The 24,263-nt window shown below is 42.4% G+C and overlaps 1 protein-coding gene across 1 annotated transcript in view; it reads right to left on the bottom strand.

Annotated features, from left to right (window-relative positions):
* ARFGEF3 (ARFGEF family member 3) overlaps window positions 1-24,263 on the bottom strand; it is a gene marked incomplete at its 5' end in the record, with an annotated part of 187,936 nt that overhangs the window by 98,554 nt on the left and 65,119 nt on the right. Inside the window, 3 exons of the mRNA XM_081250676.1 lie at window positions 311-353; window positions 3,629-3,751; window positions 15,406-15,474. Coding sequence (XP_081106802.1) covers window positions 311-353; window positions 3,629-3,751; window positions 15,406-15,474 — 235 coding nt within the window. The remainder of the gene's footprint in view (window positions 1-310; window positions 354-3,628; window positions 3,752-15,405; window positions 15,475-24,263) is intronic.

The raw sequence follows: 24,263 nt of genomic DNA, 5'->3' as shown, positions 1-24,263 counted from the left end.
AAACTCGGTGCTTCACAAATACCCTTCAGGTGAAATAATGAAGATTGACGTAACTACAAAAACTAGCTTCCAGCAGGAAGGTGTGTGAAGAGTTAATTTCCTTGACACAGCTGGAGCAGGGACAAGTATGGTTGGCAGAGGATGTAGGACAGAAGGAAACAGCGGCTGACTAAAGCTAAGCAGAGCCTCCAAGGAGAATGGGGAACTAACCCGAGAGCTTTGACTCAGCGTTACATCCCCACCCCAAGCACACAGTAGGTGTTCTTACACCGGCTTTTTAAACTGAATGCACAGAAATCAAATCCAATACCTTGACTCCTGAATTCCTGCGGTACATCCGGGTTTTCAATTATCTAGTAAGGGAGACACACACAGGACAATTAGGAGATTCAGGCAAGAAAAATCCCGACTGTTCAACAATGGAAAGTTCTAGGAAACAAAGCGTCATCTGAGTGCTCTGGGCTCTGCTAACTTACCTAGGCGCACCCTCCGGCTCTTGATAGCGTTTCATTACTCAGGGTACTTATGAAAAGGCTATGATGTCTGAACTGAGTTGTCAGTTCCAAAAATAATTCACTCAAGAGTCCACAACCCCCTGGAAGTTTAAGGCCCATGGTGCACTTGATCATTCCAGGATGCTGCAGGGCTATGACCTGAGGCAATACCTGCCTAAACAGGTGCGTTCTCTTTGCACAAAAAAACAATTTGTCCCAAGGTCACAGACTGCACTCTGACTGGCACCTAATGAATACAGATTCTTAATCGTAAGAAGAATCAGGTTCCTGGACTTCAACACACAGGTCCAAGAGGACTGCGGGTCAGAAGCACCAGATTCCTAATTGATGGGGGAGTGTATTAACTTCTGACTGTCTGACCAGACCGACCCTCTAGGCCATCTCTAGGTAGATCTAGAACTATCAGGGTAGAGACAGAGCCTGGAGGGAAGGGAGAATAGGAAGGAAAAGACATTTACTGGTAGTAAGATTACTTCCCGTGGTAGGGAGAATTCAGTGACTACTGAGCTGAGACCAGGAAGGCAACCCTTCAGTCTCCCCACCTCTTAGCATTGGGAGATAAACAGAATGCATTTCCATGCCAATAAACTACCAGATATAAATCACACCATAGCACTGATCATTTTTAAACTTGTTACAGGCACGTATTTCTACTCTTCTCTGTTCATACATTTGCAAGCTCAGCAACTTCTACAGTGTTTTGGGAAATGCTATGTTAGTGCCTACAGCTCAGCACATGGATAAATATTAAGTTCAGAACAACATTTTCTGGAGGAAATCCATCTGAATCATTTTATTTATCCATCTGAATCAAATATTTACATGTGGCATTTTTTTCTTTTTAAAATGAGTAACAACAATTTAACAATGGCTTTTGTCATCGAAATAATTCAAAAATAAAGCTCGATAATAACTCAGGGTTTCTGGGGCTACAAAATCAAACTGAGTAATCTGCCCTGGGAGTAGGGGTTGGGAGGGGCTAGACATTAACTTGAAGATACATTTCATGCTAAGCTTTTGGCATTCTAGATTTATTTTCTTTCCACTGTATTTAAGTCTTTCTAATTCTGAGATGGCCCATGATGTCTTTCCAGTGATGGGTCAGGCTAAGCACTATACACATCTTCTGCAAGTAATGCTAAGTGTCCATGGGAGAACATGCAGCCTACTTAAGAGTGAGCCTCACCATTCCTAGGGACCACTCTCCTTTAAGAGCTTTTTTTAAAATAACCATTCTTCGGTGGCAAAACTTATGTCTTCCTCTACTAAACATCCTAAGTGCTTCAAATATGAGCATCCTGAGAATCATGTTTTTCTGGGACACAAAAACATCTCCAGGGATCTAATGAGTAATAGAAAGGAAATTAACAGGAAACACTAATTTTCTATCTCGTTTGGGATCTTGCCTCCGGATGGGGTGAGTCCAGATGGTCAGTGATGAGAGGGACCAGAAGGTCGATTAGCCACACAGTACCTAGGACACAGGCAGACACCCTCTAGTTTTATCCAGACCTCTACAACTGTACCTGTCACCATTGTTACAGAAGAGCAAGATAAGCTAAAAAGCTGAGTTGTTTTACTTAAAACCCCAAATTCTCCTACTTAAAAAATTTAAAAATATAACGAAATAAACAATCATAATTGAAATCTCTTTGAAACTACAAAGTTTCATTTAAATGCTTCATCTTAAAACATTAGTGTTACAGTATTTCCCATCATGTTGCCATGTAGCAAGGATGGAACATGATCATATACTAGTATCAGGCTCTCAACATCTTAGCTTTGTTTCCATTAAGAAACTTTTTTCTCTTAATGCTTTCTGCTTACAGATTTGAATTTCTTTTAAACTAATATATCTATACCATCATATGCAAAACCTTAGTATAAGTGAAATAGTTTTTAACAAAGAGTAAGCTAATATAATAAAAATATCACAAGTTTAAACAATTTTTAATAAAAACTTGGGCTTTAGATATAGCAAACAGAAAAGAAAATCAGTATTTGTTTTTTCAGATTAGTGGATTTTAAAAAAACAAAAAACAAAAAAAAAACACTGGCTGCCAGACTGCATATTAATAACCTGGACTGGGAGTCAGTAAGGAGACTAGGGCTTTTGTTCTGGCTCTTTCACTGATGTGCTCATTAATTTTAGATTTCAATTTCATCTCTCTGGGCTTCATCTTCCCCAGCTGTTTTTCTGAGGAATAAAAGAATTTGACCAGATAATCTCTAAGGTTTCACTCAATGCCATGATTTTCTAAAAATCAGAAAATAATTGAAGTTAAAAATTAGAAATGAACTCTTCATTTCTGTAAAATTAATTTCTGAGATATTTTGGATTGCCATTGAGATTTCTTATTCTAAAAAATAACTAATAAAGTGTTCATTTCAGAATACTTCTTGCAGATTTTAAAAGACGTTTAATCTGAATTATTAGAGGCATTTTTTTTAAAACACCAATTTTGAAGAGGAATCATCTCCTCAATTAACATTCCCAGGAGATAACATATACAAGAAGCTGATTACATTTACATTTTTTCCAGGAATGCTCATTTTAGACAATCTGCTGAAGTTTAGAGCAAAAAGCTCGAGTGGGCTTTGATGACAGAGAGAAGACAAATTCAGCTTTTCCCTGATGGCACCACCAGGTGAAGGAAACCTCCTGCCCCAGCCTTTTATTTCATAAACAGAAACATATACACCAAGCCTCAAAACATGTAACTAATTAACTGCTAGTAATTTTTCTTAATTCTGAATTTACTTCTGTTTGTTAATACATCACAATATTTTTAATAAAATTGTTCAATCTGAGATGTTTAAAACATGATTTTAAAAGAAAAGTGAATTTTAAATTAATGACTAAAAAAATGACCGAAACCATAAGGAAAAATAACTCTCCAAGCTTTGGAGTGAAACAGGCAAAGACACATTTAAAGAGTTTAATTTATATAAATAAATGTTCTTCTGAACCAAGCCAGCCCTTCCTAATGTTTCAGTAGGAAGCAGCCCTGGCAGGGGGAGGGGGAAGCATATAGGACGTGGGACACTTAGCATGCGGTTACACAGAGACACTGGCAAGACCGGGATGAACGTGTGGGTACCGAGAGGCTCACCGTATTCTCCTGCCTTTGTCGTAACTGTAAAGTCAAGTCACTCAGCATTTGACTGAGAGTTGCCCGCACAGCAGTGTTTATACTACGCTGGTGACAGCTACATATGTATGTTTCAATGCACACCTGGTAAAGAAATAAGACAGCAACATACACGATCTGTAGATATCAGTTCATTACCAACATGCTTTGGAATTAATTGGAGAGGATGCTAAATCTCTCTTAAATAGAAAGTCAGCCTGATTTAAGACTAGTTGTCAATGAGTACTACTATATATGTATTTTAAATCCCTGGGAATTTGTTTTTAATCATATAGGAAAAGTAATCTTTCCCTAAAGATTATCACTCTTAGAAGCTTATTATTCTGAGCATCACAGAAGAATGCAAATTAGTGACTTAGAGATGTGCCAAATAATTCTACCTAGAACAAACTCAGGTGGCTAGAAATTAATCAGGAAATGTTCTCTCCATGGCAAAACAGGAACAGAATTTAACTCCCGAGTTATGAAGTGTGGGAAAGGGTTAATGAAACCCTTTCTCCTCTATAAACAAGTTTGACCTTGGATTAAGTCTCCAGCTGTGTTCTTTTGGAAACCTGATAAAAGTGGGACAGTTAGCTGTGTTACTACGCAGCATGGCTTAGGGTAAAAATGCCCCCGATTACTAAGCTGCATCTGAATTCGGAGAACTGTGAACGAACTATAAAAACCTGGTGAGAAGTTATCCTGGGTGACTGCTGTCATTGATCACACCCTCTGGGACCTCTGCCAGCTGAGCTCACGCAGTTGTTACAGATTATTGGTTCCTACATAGTTGAAACCTGGGGATGCTAAGCCAAGGTGACTCTGTACCCACAAAGGTGGCTCTCATCTTTTTGCTCCTAAGCTGACATTTGAGAGCCAGCCTCTGGCCCGCAGCAAGGACTCCCGTGAAAGATAAATGCCTGCTGTTGTCCTACTTCTGTTTCCTGTCCTATATCCTGCTAAGTGAACATAACGCCAGTTGTGGTCTAGTTGGGTCTCGTGAGTCTGAATGTCTAGCTGAACATGAAAAGACTCTCTGATGGCTGCCGCATGGAGAAGTCCCAATTTGAAAAAAAAAAAAAAAAAAAGAAAATCTCTCATTTGTTGTTGATGTTAAATGGCATGACTTTTCAGATTTTATTGCCTCTAATTCTTTTGGAAGCTATAGGAATGGGCACTGACAATAAATAAATGCATGCTTTAAATTTGCCCACTTTTTCCTCTCCATAAGATATATTATCCTTTCCATTTTCCAAGCATATTTAGTCCCACAAAAAGAAAAAAAGGGAGATTTAATGTACCTAAATTACTTTTCTAGGAGTAACTCCAAGACTATCTACAATGGAAATACAGGGTTCTTACCCAAATGGCAAATTTAATTTGATGATGGATAACTGAAACAAGAGAGAAACTAAATGTTAACCTTTGTTGCTGCTACTGCTTAAGCTAGACCTTTTCGCCGGTCCTCATTATAATAACCTTATTGGTAAAATTAACTAGGTAAAAATAAATATTTTCTAACAGTTTAATTTATCTCCTATTGAACGCTTAATATTCCAAACGAGCATTGAAAACTCAACAGTGTATTTGGAAGTTGGCTTAGATTAATTCATTTTAAGTTAAAAAATAAGAGCAAGTTCAAAAATATTTGTTTTTCAAACTACCATTTAGGGTATATTAGTTGTAAATTCATTTTCTTAAACAATCGTGGATTATAATGTACCTGAAGGTACAATTTATACATACTTAGAAAAAAACATGTTTTAATCTTGAAAGGCTTTTACTTTTGCATGTGATGAAACAGTTTAAAAACTGTGAAAATACATCTGAGTGAAGAATTTCACTTTGATGAAATCAAATTCTCCACAGTGTAATTAGGCACACTCGTACTATTTATACCTTAGGATTTAACAGTTTTCTTTAAATCTTATACTCTCCCAAGAAATCTTTATAACTGTTGATCTTTAAGATCTCTAAGCTCTGACATTATAAATTTAAGGGGGAATTTTAAGCCTTAGACGCACTAAAGATGAGAGTAGCTATCTGGAGAGCTGAACTATATATACACTTAACATAAACATGATTTTCCTGAATGCTGAGAGCCATCTATATCCTCCCTTAAAAAACTCTATCAGTCCCTTTAGACCCAAGAAAGAAAGCACACATGAAGAACTGGATTTGAAGCAACACAAACAGTGCTGTAAACAGATGAACTTCACAAGTAAATGTATTTCTTTGAGTTTTAATGTTATCACCATTTTTAATGTTTAGGTGCTATTACTACATGTACAACACTGGAAATGACTTATTGCAAGAGGCATTTTATTAAGGGAAAAGATAGGCATGTTTAGTCTGCTTTAAAAAAAAAGATTAACCTAAGGAGCTCATTCTACTAAAGTTGGGAGTATAAATACTGAATATGACAAAAGGGTATCCTTTTAAATAAAAAAAATGATCATGTATCTGATAATATCACTCTCTTTAGGTACTCAGAAAGAAATGCTTTATCAGTTATCCTGACATCTTCTAAAGAAAAGTTCCTTTAACTTGCTATATTAATAATAAATTGGTAAATCCGAAAGGTTTGCAGAACTACGTTTCCCCTTATAAACCTGACCATTTTAATTCAAGACCAGTGATTTTTCCCGTTGTGAATGTTTTTCTTCCTATACCTCAGGGCAGTGCTAAGATGAGCACATTGAATCAGAGAAGCTCAGAGAACACCATGTCCAAAGTCAGGCTGAGTTTCTGGAAAAGGAGCTCATCAGTTTCTTCTTTTCATATACCCTGTTATCAGTTCTGTCACCCATGCCCTTTGCTTTCGTGGTGCAGAACTGACACTTAAAAAGCCTCAGTCCTGCACCTCTGCCAGAGGCTCAAAGGGCAAGTCAAATCCCTTGTGAAAAGCCACAGGCCCCTGATCGCCAGGGAACGCACGAAGACACAGGGCAGTGAGGAGTTTCGTAAGGGACATTTTGACCATTTCATGCATTTGTGGACATCTAGCTTTATGGCATGCTAGACACAACCGAGGGCAAAAACATACATCATTAATGAAGCAAAACAGACCCCAAAAGCAGAAGGAACAAGAACAAGAAAACACAAGTTTGCAAGCCATACATAAGCAATACAAGTTTTGTATCACCGAGTCAGTAGACTGATAAATAACAGTACTAGGTTACAGCCACGGTGTAATCACTATGATTAAATATGAAGCAGCATAGTGGAATGTAGCAGATATTCAATATGCATTAACCAAAGTGATAATAAATTCTAAAGAAGCTGCCACAGTAGAAGTTTGCTTAGCTTTACAAAGCACGTATGACCTTCACTTTGGTGAACTGTGCATTTACCTTCTCTTCCCTATCTGAATGGGGTTAGTGGCATAGCTTTGTTAAAACAGTGCATGGTACTGACTAATGAGTTCTATAAAGAGAAGAGCTAGTATGTTTCCAACTGGAAAATCTTTACGGAGATGACAATTTATGGTGATAAAAATAGAAAGGATCAGAGATTAAGTAAGCTACAAGAAAGCAGAACTGTCTCTTATACGAATGCTTGCTGATCACATTAGAACCAAAGGAAATTTTGATGATCACTGTAAGTCTGAACTCTGTTATATCGTGACGACAGCTCAGTGGCTCTGCCGTTCCCAGGTAAACAGCAGTAACAAGTGGGTATGTGACAGGAGGCACCTCATCAAACGGGTCCTGTTGATGCAAACACACAGGCACACACACATACATACACACAGACAGAATGAACTGAAGTTGTTTTATTATTCCTAAGAAATACCTGTGTAAGTAAATCTGATCCCATGCTGGGGGAGGGAAATTTGCTGGTTTTCCTTTTGGATCTCAACTTACAGGAAATTCTTAAAGTGCCCAGGCATTTACGGAAAACTGATTGTGACTTCCGTCTTCCTCCTCCATGTTCTTCCTGGCTTCAGCTGGCATGTTAAAATGGCTTAAGACCCCTCAACCCATCAATGCCTGCACCTTCTCAGGCAGAGCCTTCTGCTTTGTCTACACAGGGTCTACCAAACTCTAGCCTCTGTCCCCAACCCAAAATGAAGTAGAGGGCATCTCTGCATTGTTCAATGTGTCTTCTAACTCCAACTAAATTCTTCAAGAGCCATGCAAGTCAGAGGTTAAAGGAAAGTGGAGAATGTCTTGCAAAGGACTAGTTCGCTCAAAGCCTATCTGGCAGTAAGTAGCCAAAGAACAGACACCTTAGAGGAGTCAAACCAGAGTCAGTAAAGAGACTGGCCCACGAGGAAGGAAAGAAAGAGTTTCTGGAAGGAAAAGTGGAGAAGCTCCTTAGAATGGGGTTTCCTCAATCCAGTAGCCTCAGCTGGTTTAATGGGCCAGCTTCCTTGGTTGGTTTTCTTGCCAGGAGGTGGGGCTACCCCTCCCAGTCTTAAAGAGAACAAGACAAATAAGATGCTTCCAGGATAAATGGACCAAGTAAGTCATCTGTTTTCTGGGTTATATCTGGAGACTACCTGTTCCTTAATTGTAAAATATTTTATTTGAGGTATGGCTAGAAATAATGCTTCCACATTAGAGTAAAAAAAAAAAAAGATCACTGAATATTTAAAGAGAAGTCAGCCCAATTAAAATAATACTTTAGTGACAACTAGAACCGTTACATCAGAATCTTTGGCAGCAGGTCTTGAGCTTCAGTGTTTTTTAAGTTCCCTGGTGTAACAAGTGGGACTATCGCTAAACTCCATATACTCTGAGGATAACGTAATGATCAGAAAAGATAAACTGAGTATCAATATGTAAAGATACCCAAGAAAGTGGCATATGCCTGATGGTCACTTGAATCTACGGTCACAAAAAAAGTAAAATGCATCAATACTTCTGCTTTACATGTAAAACCACCATACAGCCATTCTCTAACTAAATGCCTTGGTAAAGGTCCAAAGTGGATAAGAATCCAAAGAATTTCAGTCAGTTGCTATATTAATATGGCAAGATTTCACTAACATTTTCTAAGACTGAGGGTAGCCAGGAAGCAATAGTATAGCATAGTGGTTAACAGCACATATTTGAAATATAAAAAGCCTAGATCTGAATATCTAAAAAAAATGTCTTCAATATTGTATTTTATTTATAAACAAATCAATATAAAATAAGTCTAGATGGCAGTGGGGGGAGCTTACTTACAAAGGAAGCATGTGGAAAGTGGAGTGGATGCAATCAGACTCCAGCCTGGAGACCCCTCCCTCCCATCCACCTTAGGGCTTTCCTGGCCTAAAATCACTGGGCAAGCAAATTAACCTTCCTTTTCTCTGGGATTCTTTATATAGCTTGGTTATGGTAAAGATTAAAAGAGAATGTGTGGAAAATACAATACTTATTGACATGCCCTAGGAACTCAACCATCAGTAGCTACCATTATTAACCACTGTTTTGGAATTGAGGGATGGAGGATGGATGGAGTAAAAAAGGGACGTTCCTCAAAGTAAAAATCTTTTTTTTTGTGTGTGTGTGTGTTATGCGGGCCTCTCACTGTTGTGGCCTCTCCCCCTGCGGAGCGCAGGCTCCGGACGCACAGGCCCAGCGACCATGGCTCACGGGCCCAGCCGCTCCGCGGCATGTGGGATCTTCCCGGACCGGGGCACGAACCCGTGTCCCCTGCATCGGCAGGCGGACTCTCAACCACTGCGCCACCAGGGAAGCCCCAAAGTAAAAATCTTAAAGAAAAAAAAAATGGTCTTTGAGAGAGACTCTGCTTGAACTTGATAACATGCTACAGGATCAAAGACTGGAAGTTTCCCATGACTAAGATCAAACCAGCAAATACACATTTACAAACAAGGCTTTCTCACTTAGAAAAATCCCATAGAGCAGCCTTCAGCAGGCATGAGAATATGCTCCAAATCTTACCAATGAAACAGTATCATTCACCATCTTCAAATCAGCTTCACAGAACTTCTGGTTATGGCACTACCTCTTCCTTTAACCCCAAGGCCTTGGCGATTTTTACTTCAACAGCTTTTCCTACGTTAAGGTAACTATCCTCGGGACACTCAACACATCTGCTCTTTGGGGCATAATACTAGGAGAAATACTAAGGGTCCAACTTTCAACCAATGAAGAGAATTTTGTATCCATACAGAGTTTTAGGAATGATAATTCATGAAATTAAACAGAAAACACATGTTGGATATTTCATAACTGTCCAATTCTAAATTCGGTTGATATTTCTTATTCCTCCTGCATCACAGAAGACCCTATTCTGAAAAACTGTCATTATTGCAGTTTAATTAAGCAAGTTAAAGTTAGACACACAAATGAAGGCTGCCCTCTTATTTACATTTTCAGTGCTTAATGATCCTTTTATAAGTTTCAGCAGTACCTTGGGAAAACAGACTCATTTTTCATACTTAAGCACACACCCCGTTTCCTGATCAACAGGTTCCAGGATAAACACTATTCTCGAGTAACCGTCAATGCAGAGAGTAAGAAAGAAGAGAGTGTGTGGATTCTCTCCCAATATTTCCACAGGGGTTTTAAATGATTTACTTTAAGGTACTTTTATAAATTGTTTCCCTAGCTATATCAAAAGTGACAATAGGAGAAAAGATTTTTTTTCTTGAAGTTAAAGACTTATTTTTATGAGAAATTCCGCTACAACCAAGAAAGCTTCCAGGAGCTAAGTGGTAGTTTTAGGCTGAAATGTCCTGCTTTAAAAATAGAGATGCAGATTTTTCAAAGGCTAAATTAGCAGGCGGAAAGCGCTTGAGAACACGCAAAAACCTGCAAAATCATTGGGTTTCACTATGTCTACAGAATACCATTATTTTTGTGGCAGTGTAACTTTCTTTTGTAGTTAATGCTTCCTGTTGATGAAAAAGTATTTCTTAAGCAACTTCTCTGGTGAAAACCCAAAAGGTTCTAAGCTATTTTGCAAATTTGAGGAAATATAAAATGTAGGCAATGTAAGAAAAATACTTATACCTATCATGTGTATCTGAAGTAAACAATGATTTCAAATAAGTCTACTATCCTTTCTTAAATTATCCATACATAATGCACTTAATAATCTAACAGCTGTAACTACTGATCCATAAGCTTATATTTATAAATTGTTCTTATGCTTTTCATATAAGTAGATCTACTCCATGCTTGTCTTATGCCAGATTACATAAATATGGATTCGGGGAGGAGGTATGTTTTTAAAGGTTGACAGTGGGGCTTATTGGCGGAAACACATACTCAGAAGGAACAGTGGGATAGCTCTGTGGCAGTTTAAACCGTTAAAGCGTTTTAAGAAATATGTTTGATATATATCAAGCAATGACAAATGGGAAGGAGAAAACGTGGAGATGATTTGGCAGGAGAAGATGATGAAGACAAGGGAAATTAGAAGAATCAAAATCTTGTACTTATTAGGGGCCACCATGGAGAGGATTCTGCTGCTGTGTGGATGTCCCTACTTCGTGGAGGGGGCTCGATTAGCCATGGCAAAGAGGCATGGCAGATCTTGCCTGGGATTTAGGTCTATAAACCCAGCAGAACACTATCTTTAGATCTCATTTTAATGAGACTATACCAATATTCACTTGTGGCAGCGCTCCTCAAACTTTAATATGCTTATGCATCCCACAGGGTATCTCATTACAAGGCAGATTCTTATTCAGAGGTCTGGGTTGGGGCCCGAGGACCTGCATTTCTAACAAGCTCCCAGGTGCTGCCATCCTTCTGCTGAGTGGACCACACTTGAGGCTTTAGAGCATCACAGCTCCTTTCAATATGGTTTTACAACACAGTTTGTTGGAGAGAACAGTAACTATCAGAGCAGTGATTTTCAACATGACTTCTGCAGTAGAATCAACTGGAGGCCTTTACAAACTTTGTTTGCCCGGGTCCCTCCAAGACCAAAAAACTCAGAATTTCTAGGGCAACCCTAGGCATCTTATTTTTGCTAATACTTCCCAGGTGATTCGAATATGCAGCCTTTGAAGAGAACCACCAACATAAAAGTAGGGCCTCTGATGCTTTGCAACTGTAAGTATCCCATACGTAAGAGAGTTCGTTTCAGGAGTGTAAAGAGAAGTCAAAGTTTAATAAAGTAACTACTGAAAATAGTCAGCCTTATACAGGAACCTATGCAAACCTGTATAAGCCTGTCTTGGAAAGTTCTGAGAACGGTGCCTGGCAGAGAGCTAAATATATACTAAAGGTAGCCATGTAACATTGTCTTAGCCATGTAATATATACTTATCTCTTGCCACCAAGAGTGATGTTATGGTCTCAAGCCTCCTCAGAATGATCAACTCTGAGAGGGAATGGCCACAGAGAGCCCAGAGCTCTAGCTAATGTCTGGTGGAAGTACTCTGAGTTGCAGCCAAGCCTGATGGATAAAAGATCCACTATTCTCAGCAGGAAAGCACTTTCCAGGGTGTTTTTCTCACTGGCTTTCTGATCGGTGCCACTGGATAGAGTGAGCCCCTGGTGCTGGCATCTGCATGCTTGTCCTGCTCCTGGATCGCTCTGCTTCTCTCAGCAGCCTGGTGTGCAGATGTCTTTACCCATGGACTGGCCAGCTGCAAGAGTTGGATTCTTACTCCCTTCAACCTGGTGTCCACGCCAGGTCCAGGCGAGCACAGAGGAGTGATTCTGCACACTGCTATTTATCCAAAGTACTTTGAAGTGGTGACCATTGCGGTCCTTACAAAGCAGTCTCCATCCCCCTGCTATGCTGGAGAATCTGCTGCTGTTTCCAGTCACCAGAAAAGAGTGGGGCGTCTAAGTGAGGGCTGGGGGAACCTGCAGCCTCAACTGTCAAGTTCACCACGGACAGGGAGGTGGTAAGACCTTCTTGTGGATCTATAGGAGAGGCGGGGCCTAAAAACATCTTCTGGGAGCCTGCGCACTGTCAAGGGAAGGCCCCCGCTATCAAATACAGGATGAAAAGTTTATTTTTAAGATCTTTGCCAAGTCCTTCCTTCAGAGGAATGCAGTCCGAAGCCTCCATCCTGAACAATAAGTCAAAGCTAGCATTGGGGGCTTCCCTGGTGGCGCAGTGGTTGAGAGTCCGCCTGCCGATGCAGGGGACACGGGTTCGTGCCCCGGTCCGGGAAGATCCCACATGCCACAGAGCGGCTGGGCCCGTGAGCCATGACCGCTGAGCCTGCGCGTCTGGAGCCTGTGCTCCGCAACGGGAGAGGCCACAACAGTGAGAGGCCTGTGTACTGCAAAAAAAAAAAAAAAGCTAGCATTGGAAGTAACGCATTTTTCCCGTGATGGTCTGACCTCTGCTTCATGACCTTCATGCTGACATTCTGCTGGGAACTCTTCTAACTAGGGGATCTCAGGAGGCTGCAGGAGGGGCAAGAAGCGTGCTTCTGTTGTCTCAGGAAGCCAGCCCAGTTGATGACCCATCCCTTCAGGGTCCTGGCCGTGTCAACACTATTTAGTGGAAGCCTGGACGTCGTCATCAATCTGCTGCTCCAGGAGAGAAGCAGCTAACCTTGACCCAGCATTCACTATGCGGCTGCCTGCACTGGAAGCTTTTTACATGGATTCTATCTTTCTTGTCTAATCAGCACAACCACACTACGAGATAGCGAGGTAGGTGCTGTTAGCATTGCTTTTACACAGAGAGCAAACACAAGCCCAGGGAGGTATCTAAGGCAACCCCACTGGGAGGTGGTAAAGCCAGGATTTACACCCAACCAGTGCAACTCAAGAGCCCACGCTGTCACCACCACGTTCAAACGCCTTTATCTTTATATCACTCTTGGGCTGAGATTCAAAAAATAAATAAATAAAAGTTTTTTTTTTCTTTTCCTTTATAGGTTCTGGTAGAGACCACTGTGTTTTGATGTTTCATCCTATCTAGACAGGTCTGCCAACTCTCTACTCTGGCTTCCAGATCCCCTCTGAAATCACCCTTGACTTGGGTGGTCCATGGCAGTGTGTATCTGCTGTTCGGGAATTATATCTCGAATCTTTCAGATTCTCATTCAAAAACTCATCCCTGGGCTTCCCTGGTGGCGCAGTGGTTGAGAGTCTGCCTGCCGATGCAGGGGACACGGGTTTGTGCCCCGGTCCGGGAAGATCCCACATGCTGCGGAGCGTCTGGGCCCGTGAGCCATGGCTGCTGAGCCTGCGCGTCCGGAGCCTGTGCTCCGCAACGGGAGAGGCCACAACAGTGAGAGGCCCGCGAACAGCAAAAAAAACCCCAAAAACAAAAAAAACCTCATCCCTGTGAGGATGATAAAGACCTCACCCTCTCAAAGGGAGCTTGGGAATCCCTGGTGGCCTCCCCAGTCCTGAGGGTCCTACAACAACCCATCCCCTTCCCCATACCCCTCCTGGGCAGGGGTCAAGCTAGGCAGTGGCTGGGCAGTAACACGCTGCATTTCCCTTCTTGTCCCTTCACATGGCAAAGAAATAACAAGCCTCTTACACACCAATCCTGTTTCTTGCTCTGATCAAAACTACATTTGTCACTTTGAAAGCAAACCGGCATGAGGTATCTAAAATAGTCAAACTGATAGAGAGTAGAATGGTGGTTGCACGGTGTGGGGAGGAGGAGGGGGAAATGGAGAGTTACTATTCAATGGATATAAAGTTTCAGTTATGCAAGATGAATAAGTTCTAGAGATCTGCTATACACTGCACTACGGTTAACACTACTGAATTGTATACTTAAAAATGTTCTATGTGCTCAAAAATAATTTTCTCTCAATTTTCACTCTTCAATGCCACATAATACCATAAAAGCACATGTATCAGCCAATGTAAATACTACTCATGATAATGTTAATTATGTATGATGACAGATATGTTCATTAGCTTGACTCTGGTGACTATTTCACAATGTATATGCATAACGAAACATCGAACATTTTATTTGTTGGTTATACCTCAATAATGATGAGAAAAAGAAGAAAAAAGAAAACATGCCCGAAGTGCTAAGCGTCTACCTGGTATACTCAATAAATGGTAATCATTAGTGTTAAAAAAAAAAAAATACCCATGACTGCTGATGGTTAGGCTTTCTTTTTCTCTATAATTTCAGAATTCAGAATATCATTGGTTCCTTGAGGTCTACATGTGTAGTCCTGTCAAAACATGCAAATCCTGAAGATACTCTTTTCAAGAAGTGGCAGGAAATTCACTCTAAGCATAGTAGAGTACAGCTTTGGAATGATGCTGTTTCCAAAAGCCAAAGGCATACACCAGACATTCAAGAAAGCAAGTTTTCTGTTGGACATACTGCTGGGATTGCTGAAGGTACACATTACTCTAAGGCTGAAATACAGATGGAAAAGAGAAGGCTTGCCAATGATCGTTACAAAATGCATTCATCAGGGTTTAGGAGATGGGGATGCAATTTAATCAATAAACATCTCCTCTCAATCTCACACTTTGTTTCTTAAAAACCATAAAAAAAAATCAAATTCTCTTCAATCAATCTTAGGAAAAACAGTAAGTGTAATACCTAGGTGTAGCAGCGTCGGGAGAACCGGTGCTGTTATTTCCATGGCTAAAGCCTCAAGTCAAGCAAACCAAAGCATGCAGAGCACCGACTAAGGATGGTGGCCCACATAGCCTGCTTCCCACAGATCAACTCCATAGTGGAAATTCCCCACAATAATGATCAGAGAAGGGCTCACCCCACTGCTGCGGCTTGGCTCCACCCCAGCATTTATCCCAGGTCGGGGTAAAGCAGCTGTGCGCAGACAGCACACACAAGCAGCACTTGAGCGTCTGGGGAAAACGGATACTCACCTCCGCGATCTTTAGCACTGCGCTCCCATTCAGGTCAAAGGTTGGGGTGTAGGTTATGCAGAGTAAAACCTTTAACAGCCAGGAGGCAGAGGAGGAAGGAAGAGAGAAGGAAGTAAAAATTTAGAAATAAATTTCCATTTTGCATGTTATTAGTGCAGTCCTGTTTTTTATGACTCTTTCGCTCTTTGCTGTTCATATGTTTCTTTCCATCCCACCCGTCTCTAATTAGTGACCCCACGTTGCCCAAAAAAATAGAGACTAATACTTGTAAAAGGAAGAAGCATTGTAAGCCTGGCCAGAGATGGCTTTCTTCAACAACTCCAGGTCTGTCCAGTAATAAAGACAACCAAATGGCCAGGCTCACTGCTAGGTCCTGTACATGAATTACCTAGATTGATATTTTTAGTAAGTGTCATTATTACTGTCCTCATTTTACTGATAAGGAAACTGAAGCTCTGGATGATTAAATAAGCTGCCAAAGTCACACAGGTACCAGCTGTGGAGCTGAGATCTGAACCCAAGTAATCTGACTCCATGCCCTGACTGACCATGCAATACTGTCTCTACATCTTCCTAGACCCGAGCGTCACTGTATTTTTCTCTTCCTGTCGCCTTCCCAGATCCACCTGGGATTAGACATTCTTTTATGGGCACTTTCTTCTTTCTTTATTTTCCCCAGAACACTGCGTGGGGCTTATTTATTAGTGCCAGGTTCCCCTTATTCTCCAAGTTACATAGACAGTGAGTCGATGACATTTACAAGATCTTTAAAGACCACTAAAAATTCCACTTTCTACTTGTAGAGCTATTACGGAATAGATCAATAAAAGCCCAGGACATTTTAAGAATTGCTTCTAATTTTATAGATAAAAGGCTAGATGCTCCCCTGTCTATTTGGTTTCTGATGCTGCAAATTATCTTGCCGGTGGTCCCAGACATGAAATTGCTGATGTCTGCTCCTTGATCCCCAAACCCAACAGCCACGTCCTGCCTGCATCTTGGCCTGTCAGCAGCAGCCTCATAGGATGTTTCTCACCTGGTTCTGCCTAACTCGTGAAAGAGCGCTGAAGCCTAGCAAATTTACCTAATACAGGATATACATCTGCTCAGCACATCAAAAAGTGTAACTGGGGGCTTCCCTGGTGGCACAGTGGTTGAGAGTCCGCCTGCCGATGCAGGGGACACGGGTTCGTGCCCCGGTCCGGGAAGATTCCACATGCCGCGGAGCGGCTGGGCCCGTGAGCCATGGCCGCTGAGCCTACGTGTCCGGAGCCTGTGCTCCACAACGGGAAAGGCCACAACAGTGAGAGGCCCGCGTACAGCAAAAAAAAAAAAAGTGTAACTGTCCCATGGAACAAGGAACCTCTCCTAAATCGCTCAGCCTTAGTTACCAGCCAGGCCAGCCCTGGGAACAGTCACGCCTTTAGAGAAAGCAAACAGGTAGGTAATTAAAGAAGGAAAAAAGGATTCTTGCCAATTTTAGTCACAAGGTTAGAATAAATTCACAATTTTTTGCTCCTTAAGGCACCTGAGAGCCAAGAGCTGACTCCAGATAAAAATCGTCTGAATGCCACGCTGGCCGAGAGAGGGGGATTGTGGGAACTACTGCCCCATGGCTTCATGGGAAAAGGCTTTCTTTTGTTTGATGACTATCTTTGGGGGTCGGAGTCTGGTACGCGAGGAGGGATGAGAGCTGAGGACAACAGTGTCACCAGGTCCTAATTTCGCCTGGGGAGAGGCCATGTCTTCTAACGCTTCTGTACTTGATGGTACCTCTGCCTGATGCCCTCCTATCCTGGAATCCTCCTAGGCTTGTCCCTCATGTGGCTCATCTCTTGGCTTCTTGGGGGTCTCAACTCAAATGTCACCCCTCAGAGAGGCCTGCGGCCCTCCCTGAACACTCTCTCTGAAATGGCCTCTCTCACAGCTCCTTGTTTCACTAGCTTCAGAGCAAGCACCAGTCTCATAAATTACTGGTTTCTTTACTTATTTATAAGCTTCTCATTAGACTATAACATCCACTGAGCATCTGAAAGGTCCTCAGGCTTTCTCATATGAGGCTTTCTTACTTTGATATCTTGCTACCTTGCACAGCTTCTCTTTCTTATTTTCTCTACGTTGTGTTTCATGGCAGGTGGGTGGAGGGTATGAGACAGTGGCTGGTGTAGGTGGTCTGGGGAGGTGAGGTGGCCCATCTTCTCTCTTGGGTTTTTTTTGGGTTTTTTTGTTGGGGGTAGAAGTTTATTAATTAATTTATTTATTTTTGCTGTGTTGGATCTTGGTTTCTGGGCGAGGGCTTTCTCTAGTTGCGGCAAGCGGGGGCCACTCTTCATCGTGGTGCACGGGCCTCTCACTATCACGGCCTCTCATGTTGCGGAGCACAGGCTCCAGACGCGCAGGCTCAGATTCTCAACAACTGCGCCACCAGGGAAGCCCCGGCTCTTGGTTTTTTAAGTCATTACAATAAAGGCTGGCAACTGGCAAGACCTTACAATATGAAACTAATCATGGCAAATTTTTGCCTGAACTGGCTAATTAATAACGTTACTTATAGGACCAATGATCGACTTCCTGCCTTCCATCGCTCCGTGCATTCATACAAGGTGTGCAAGGGTAAGAAAGAAGTTTTCAAAAGCCAACCCAGTTTTCTGTGAGCAAGAGCTGCTTTATGCAAGAGAGGCTGGAGGAAGTGGGAGCCGTGTCTATGGTGAGGTCTTCGGGAAGGGCACTGAGTTGGCATATTTGCTAATCAAGCTTCTCAGGGGAACAGAGGAGGCTGGACTCTCTCTGCCACAGGGAAGCCAGCCAAGTGTAGAGGGAGGCCTCTTAGCAACAGTCTGAAGGAAGCTGAAGATCCCTGCACCCAACTGATGCTGATCCTGTTCAAAAGCTCATTGAAAAAAAGGCTCTCCACACCTAATGTCTGGCCACTAACATCCAAAGACTCACTGAGCTCTATGCAAAAACTAAAAACAAGAAAAAAATAGTGAAAGTGAAGCATGATAATGAAGCCGGTTCCTTAAGCTCACACAGCTTGTTTTTCTGGAAGCAGAGCAGGTTTTAACTCCAGAGCTGACGGTGCCCATGGCCCCCCCATGGCTCCCAAGACATATAAAGGGCCCCCAGTTTCTAGCAAGGATGGTGAAGCAGACAGAAGTGACTTATTGAAAATGATACATGGAAAAACGGAACCCAAAGCCTGGCAAGCGCTAATTCACTGGATTCAAACACAGACCGGGTGTAGGAAATTTAGGGTGACAGCAAATTAATTTCAAGTGTCTGATTTCCACTGCATAATGAAAGAGTAAGAAGTTTAGACTGGTATTCTGAGCACGTTGGCCTCAAGGAAAACAGGAGCACCTAAATGCTGAGGACAATTCCATTAAAAATACATCCCTCACAGGGTCATTAAAGCATACTGACTACATTATCACTGAACAGCAAGAACTTGAGTGACAGGCAGCGTATTGCAATCTAGATGGTTGGTGCTTCCTCCATAAATAAGCCAAGAGGATGGGGAAAGTAGGTGCAAAACCTTCCACAAAAAGGGCACGATCATTACAGAGGCTAATAAAAATCGCAATTATGAAAAAACAATAACTGAGTAGCTACTATATACAAGAAACAACCCTGCAATTAAAAATGTGTACAGAAACACCGGATAAAACAGATTAGACTGGAAAGGAGAAAGAGAAGCTGATTTACTGCAAGCACTGGGCCCAAGTGATAAGAATCTGAAAAATGTAGCCACATTAGGAACACAGAGAGACAGATGAGGATAGATAATGATGACAAGTGCAAGATCACAGGTATGCAGTTCTGATCAGGAAAACCCCAGAAGAATCCTCTCCTAAGGCAAGGGCATCTTGTCATGATTGGGGTTTCTCCATCAGGCTCATTCTGCCCTGTGATCGCAATCACGACAGAGCAGGGGCTGTGATGTCAGGGCTAAAACACAAGTGTTTCAGTAACATGACTGTGGCATGTGATTTAGTATTTAATTGCTGTGACTTTGCCTACATCCTCTAAGCCCCTTATCTTTAAAATTCCCATCCCACCTCACAAGGATATTTAGAGGAAAAATTAATTAAATGACTTAAAAAAAAAAGAGGGGCTTCCCTGGTGGCTCAGTGGTTAAGAATCCGCCTGTCAATGCAGGGGACACGGGTTCGAGCCCTGGTCCGGGAAGATCCCACATGCTGCGGAGCAACTAAGCCCATGCGCCACAACTACTGAGCCTGAGCTCTAAAACCCGTGAGCCACAACTACTGAGCCCACGTGCCACAACTACTGAAGCCCGCGTGCCTAGAGCCCGTGCCCCACAACAAGAGAAGCCACCGCAATGAGAAGCCCACACACCGCAACGAAGAGTAGCCCTCACTCGTCACAACTAGAGAAAGCCTGCGCACAGCAACAAAGACCCAGTGCAGCCAAAAATAAATAAATAAATAAATTTTAAAAAAAGAGTACAAACAGTACATATACCTCTAGGCTATCTTCTCATAAAGATTAAACAAGTCTCCATTTGATGTAACTCATGGCAGCCATTCCAGTGTAAATAATTAGATGCATTTTAAGTAAAAAAAAAAAAAAATCAATCAGATCATCCGCATTCAAAAGCATAAATCTTTCCAAGTCTTCATCCTACTATGTATCACTGCCCCCAATTCCTACTGCCTAAAGCCCTCGTCATTCTGACACAGCTCCACTTCCTCTCTCCTTGGTGTTCTCCCTTTCAGGCCCCAAATCAATTCAAGGCATTATTCGCCAAGGTTCTAATTGCTGTGGGGTCACAAATACAAAGCAAGCACCATCTTTACCATTACAAACTCACCATCTATTGGAGAAATGAATACTTGTACAACTATACTTCATGGCTGACTATAGTGAGTGCTACTGCAACCGTGAGGTATATAATAATTTTTAAGGTCAGAAGACATCTCAACTTCGGAGAGCAGAGAATTCACAGATTAGATAATGTGTGAGCAAAGCACTGATACAGGAGAGAAAAGGGAGGGACAGATGTACCAAGCAAAGGAAATGTTGTGAGTAAAGGTATGAAGTGTGAAGGCAGAGGCTGGAGATGATGCTACAAAGGTTGGCTGGAACCTTATTACACATCAACTTAAATGCCCCATGTTAAGTCTTTTGCACAGATTATTTTAGGGCTGCTTAGGGAAACAAATCACAACTAAAACTAGACGTAGAGACTTCCCTGGTGGTCCAGTGGGTAAGACTCCAAGCTCCCAAAGCAAGGGGCACGGGTTTGATCCCTGGTCAGGGAACTAAGACCTTGCATTCCACATGGCACAGCCTAAACAAACAGACAAACAAATAAAAACTAGATGTACTGAGGTAAACTGGAAATAGAGCAATAAAGCAGACAATATGTTGTAGATGAATTAAAGACAGAGCCTAGTCATTCCAGTGGCAATGAACTGACTGGGGTGCATTGGTGAAGGGATGAAGGGAATTCACAAATAGAAGGCAATGTTCACCCATATATGAAATCTGGGTGTCATCCAACCACTGTTCTCTCCCCACCTACTCCCTACCATTCTAGTCAACTTAGTTGAAATCTCTCATAGACCCCTATTCCCATATATTTCATAAAGCTTTATATTAGATAATAAAGTAACATGTTTTAAAGAACAAAGATATAACTTGTTCAAAATCCGTCACATAAAATATTTCTCTACAGATGTGAATTAATCCCAGAATGGGCAGAAAACGCAAAAGGCTTATTCCATAGCATTTATTTGGAGCAGTTTAGATATACTACTTAAATCTGGGTGCCCTCTCCACCGCACACTAGATTTATGAGCTCCTTGGTAGTAAGGTTTAACTTTTTTTAAAAGATTAATTAATTTATTTATTTTTGGCTGTGTTGGGTCTTCGTTTCTGTGTGAGGGCTTTCTCTAGTTGTGGCAAGCGGGGGCCACTCTTCATCATGGTGTGCGGGCCTCTCACTATCATGGCCTCTCTTGTTGCGGAGCACAGGCTCCAGACGCGCAGGTTCAGTAATTGTGGCTCACAGACCCAGTTGCTCCGCGGCATGTGGGATCTTCCCGGACCGGGGCACGAAGCCGTGTCCCCTGCAATGGCAGGCAGATTCTCAACCACTGCGCCACCAGGGAAGCCCCAGGTCTAACTTTTTTTTTTTTTTTCTTTTTGCGGTATGCGGGCCTCTCACTGTTGTGGCCTCTCCCGTTGCGGAGCACAGGCTCCGGATGCGCAGGCCCAGCGGCCATGGCTCACGGGCCCAGCCGCTCCGCGGCATATGGGATCCTCCCAGACCGGGGCACGAACCCATATCCCCTGCATCCGCAGGCGGACTCTCAACCACTGCGCCACTAGGGAGGCCCTCCCAGGTCTAACTTTTTGATGCCCACCATGTTTATAGTGCCTGGCCAGGCTCTGGGAGGTGTGGTGAGTCCCGGCCCACGCTCAACCCCTCCTATGCATTGTCCACATGAGTAATCAACTACAGAGTTTCAGTGGGACTGTGCATCTGTGTGTTTAGTCATTACTGTAAAATGTGTAGGCAGTGTGATAAGACAGGCTGGTGACACAGAAGGAAACTGTCCTGGGAATCTGAATGTGAGATCCAGGTGGTGTGACTGGCTAAAGGCAGTTTTTGCAGCCTTATGGGTAATAATACTAGAGTTTTAGATGACCTGGTTAGGGTAATCAGAATTTAGTGAGCCCCCATTCAGGATGTCCAGCTATTTGGCAGGACCTCAGGCAGGACAGGGAGAAAAACATCTCTACCAATCAGAGGGCATCTCCCATGAGACTTACAGAACATCTGTTACTCTCTGCTGAGATCCTTTTTTTTTTTTTTTTTTTTCTGGTACGCAGGCCTCTCACTGCTGTGGCCTCTTCCGTTGCGGAGCACAGGCTCCGGACACGCAGGCTCAGCAGCCATGGCTCACGGGCCCAGCCGTTCCGCGGCATGTGGGATCTTCCCGGACCGGGGCACGAACCCGCGTCCCCCGCATCGGCAGGCGGACTCCCAACCACTATGCCACCAGGGAAGCCCTGAGAACCTATTTTTTTTGCACTCAACACAGTAACAGGTAACTTATGTAAGATTTCTGAGTCAAAGAGATCATTTCTGCTAAAGTTCCAAATGAGTCCTCTACAGGACAATTTGCAGGGGATGGAGGAGTAAAGAAATGATTCCTAAGCCTACTGGATAGCAGCTGCGCTCCCACTTGACCTCCCCCTTGTGCTGCATTACTCAGGCTGCCATTCATTCATTCATTCCACAAATACTTACTGAGGTGTGACGAGTGGTCAGGCCTAGTGCTAGGTGCTGGGCATACAGGAGGAACTAAAAAAGATACCCTGACCCCTGCGCTCTGTACAGCTAACATCTGGTTTCGAAGACAGTGAAAACACAAGGGATTACAATAAGTTGTGATGAGCATGATGACTGGGAAACTGCACTGGACTCTGAAAAGCATATCAGGGTCTAACACACAGTACACTTGTAATGTCATATGCATCCTTTTTTTTTTTTTTTTTTTTTTTGGCTGCACCTCATGGTTTATAGGATCTCAGTTCCCCAACCAGGGAGTGAACCTGTGCCCCCTGCATTGGAAGGTGGAGTCTTAACCACTGGACCACCGGGGAAGTCCCTATACTCATCTTTAATGGAACTCTAAATTTATGCTGTAACACATATAATTAAGGAGTGAAAAACCCAGGGAGGAAGACGAGGAGACAATAAAGAAGTGAGTTAATCTGTGGAAGTCAACCTACCCTAAGGCACACTGGGGACAAGGAGGCATGTTGAATGAACAGGAATCTTCTTTTCCTTAAACTATTAAAATATACATTAGTGCTTAGTTTACACATAAGTGTTTCCTGAGGTCACTGTAGTTTCATTTCTCCAAATATAAGATGCTATTTATAAATCAAGCCAAATAATCTACTATAGCTCAAAAAAGTAACTCAAAATTTGAGTACAGCCCACAGGGGCTTTGTCTTTCCCTTATCTGAAGAGGAGCAAACTCTCTGGAAATCCTTGATGCCAGGCGCCATTTCAAACCCCAGCTCTGGTTCTGGCTGAAATTTTCGCTTTGTTACTTAATGCACACTCCCTTCTGGCCTCTCATGTATATTGGCTTGAAGATTCATAAACTTACATGTATTTGCATAATTCCTTTTCTTGAGAAAAAGCCCAGTTCTTTTATTCTTTTTACTCCGTTAAATTTGGCAAAAACAAAGATGGGAAATTCAGTGACAAGGACGGGAACACGGAGACACCAAGTGCCTTTCTCTTGCGTGCAGGGCTTGCCCTCCTCCTGGGAGTGCAGCCTTATGATTACGTACTGCTGAAAGTGTACCTCAGCCATGAAGCAGAAATAGATGCTTCCCCTCAGGGTCCACCTATAAACAACAAAGCAGGCTCAGTTTCCTGCAGACAGCAGGAGGGCAGAATACACATCTTTAGAGTCTGGGGGGTGCAGTACCACAAAGTCAACAGAGAATTTCAGAGGCCATCTTCCTATGGTCTAAATTTAAAATGTGGATGGCCAAAGATAAGCATTTTTTTCTTGTCTTGATCAAAGTTGCTCAACCTCAGAAATACTGACATTTTGGGGCCAAATAATTCTCTTCGTGGGAGATTGCCCTGTGTATTATAGGATGTTTAGCAGCGTCCCTGGCCCCTATAACCTCTTGATGGCAGTGGCTCTCCCTTCCCCAGTTGTGACAACCAAAAACGTCTCTAGACATTGTCAAATATTCCCTGGGGGACAAAATGCTCACCTGTTGAGAACCACTCTTAGGTCATTTATACCCCATGCCTTGTGGATATAACTGAGAATCTCTACATCACCCTGCTTCCA

This window comes from Mesoplodon bidens (assembly GCF_964165515.1).
Source record: "Mesoplodon bidens genome assembly, chromosome: 12".
NCBI classification, from domain to species: Eukaryota; Metazoa; Chordata; class Mammalia; order Artiodactyla; family Ziphiidae; genus Mesoplodon; species Mesoplodon bidens.
This window is presented reverse-complemented; position numbering and strand designations above follow the sequence as displayed.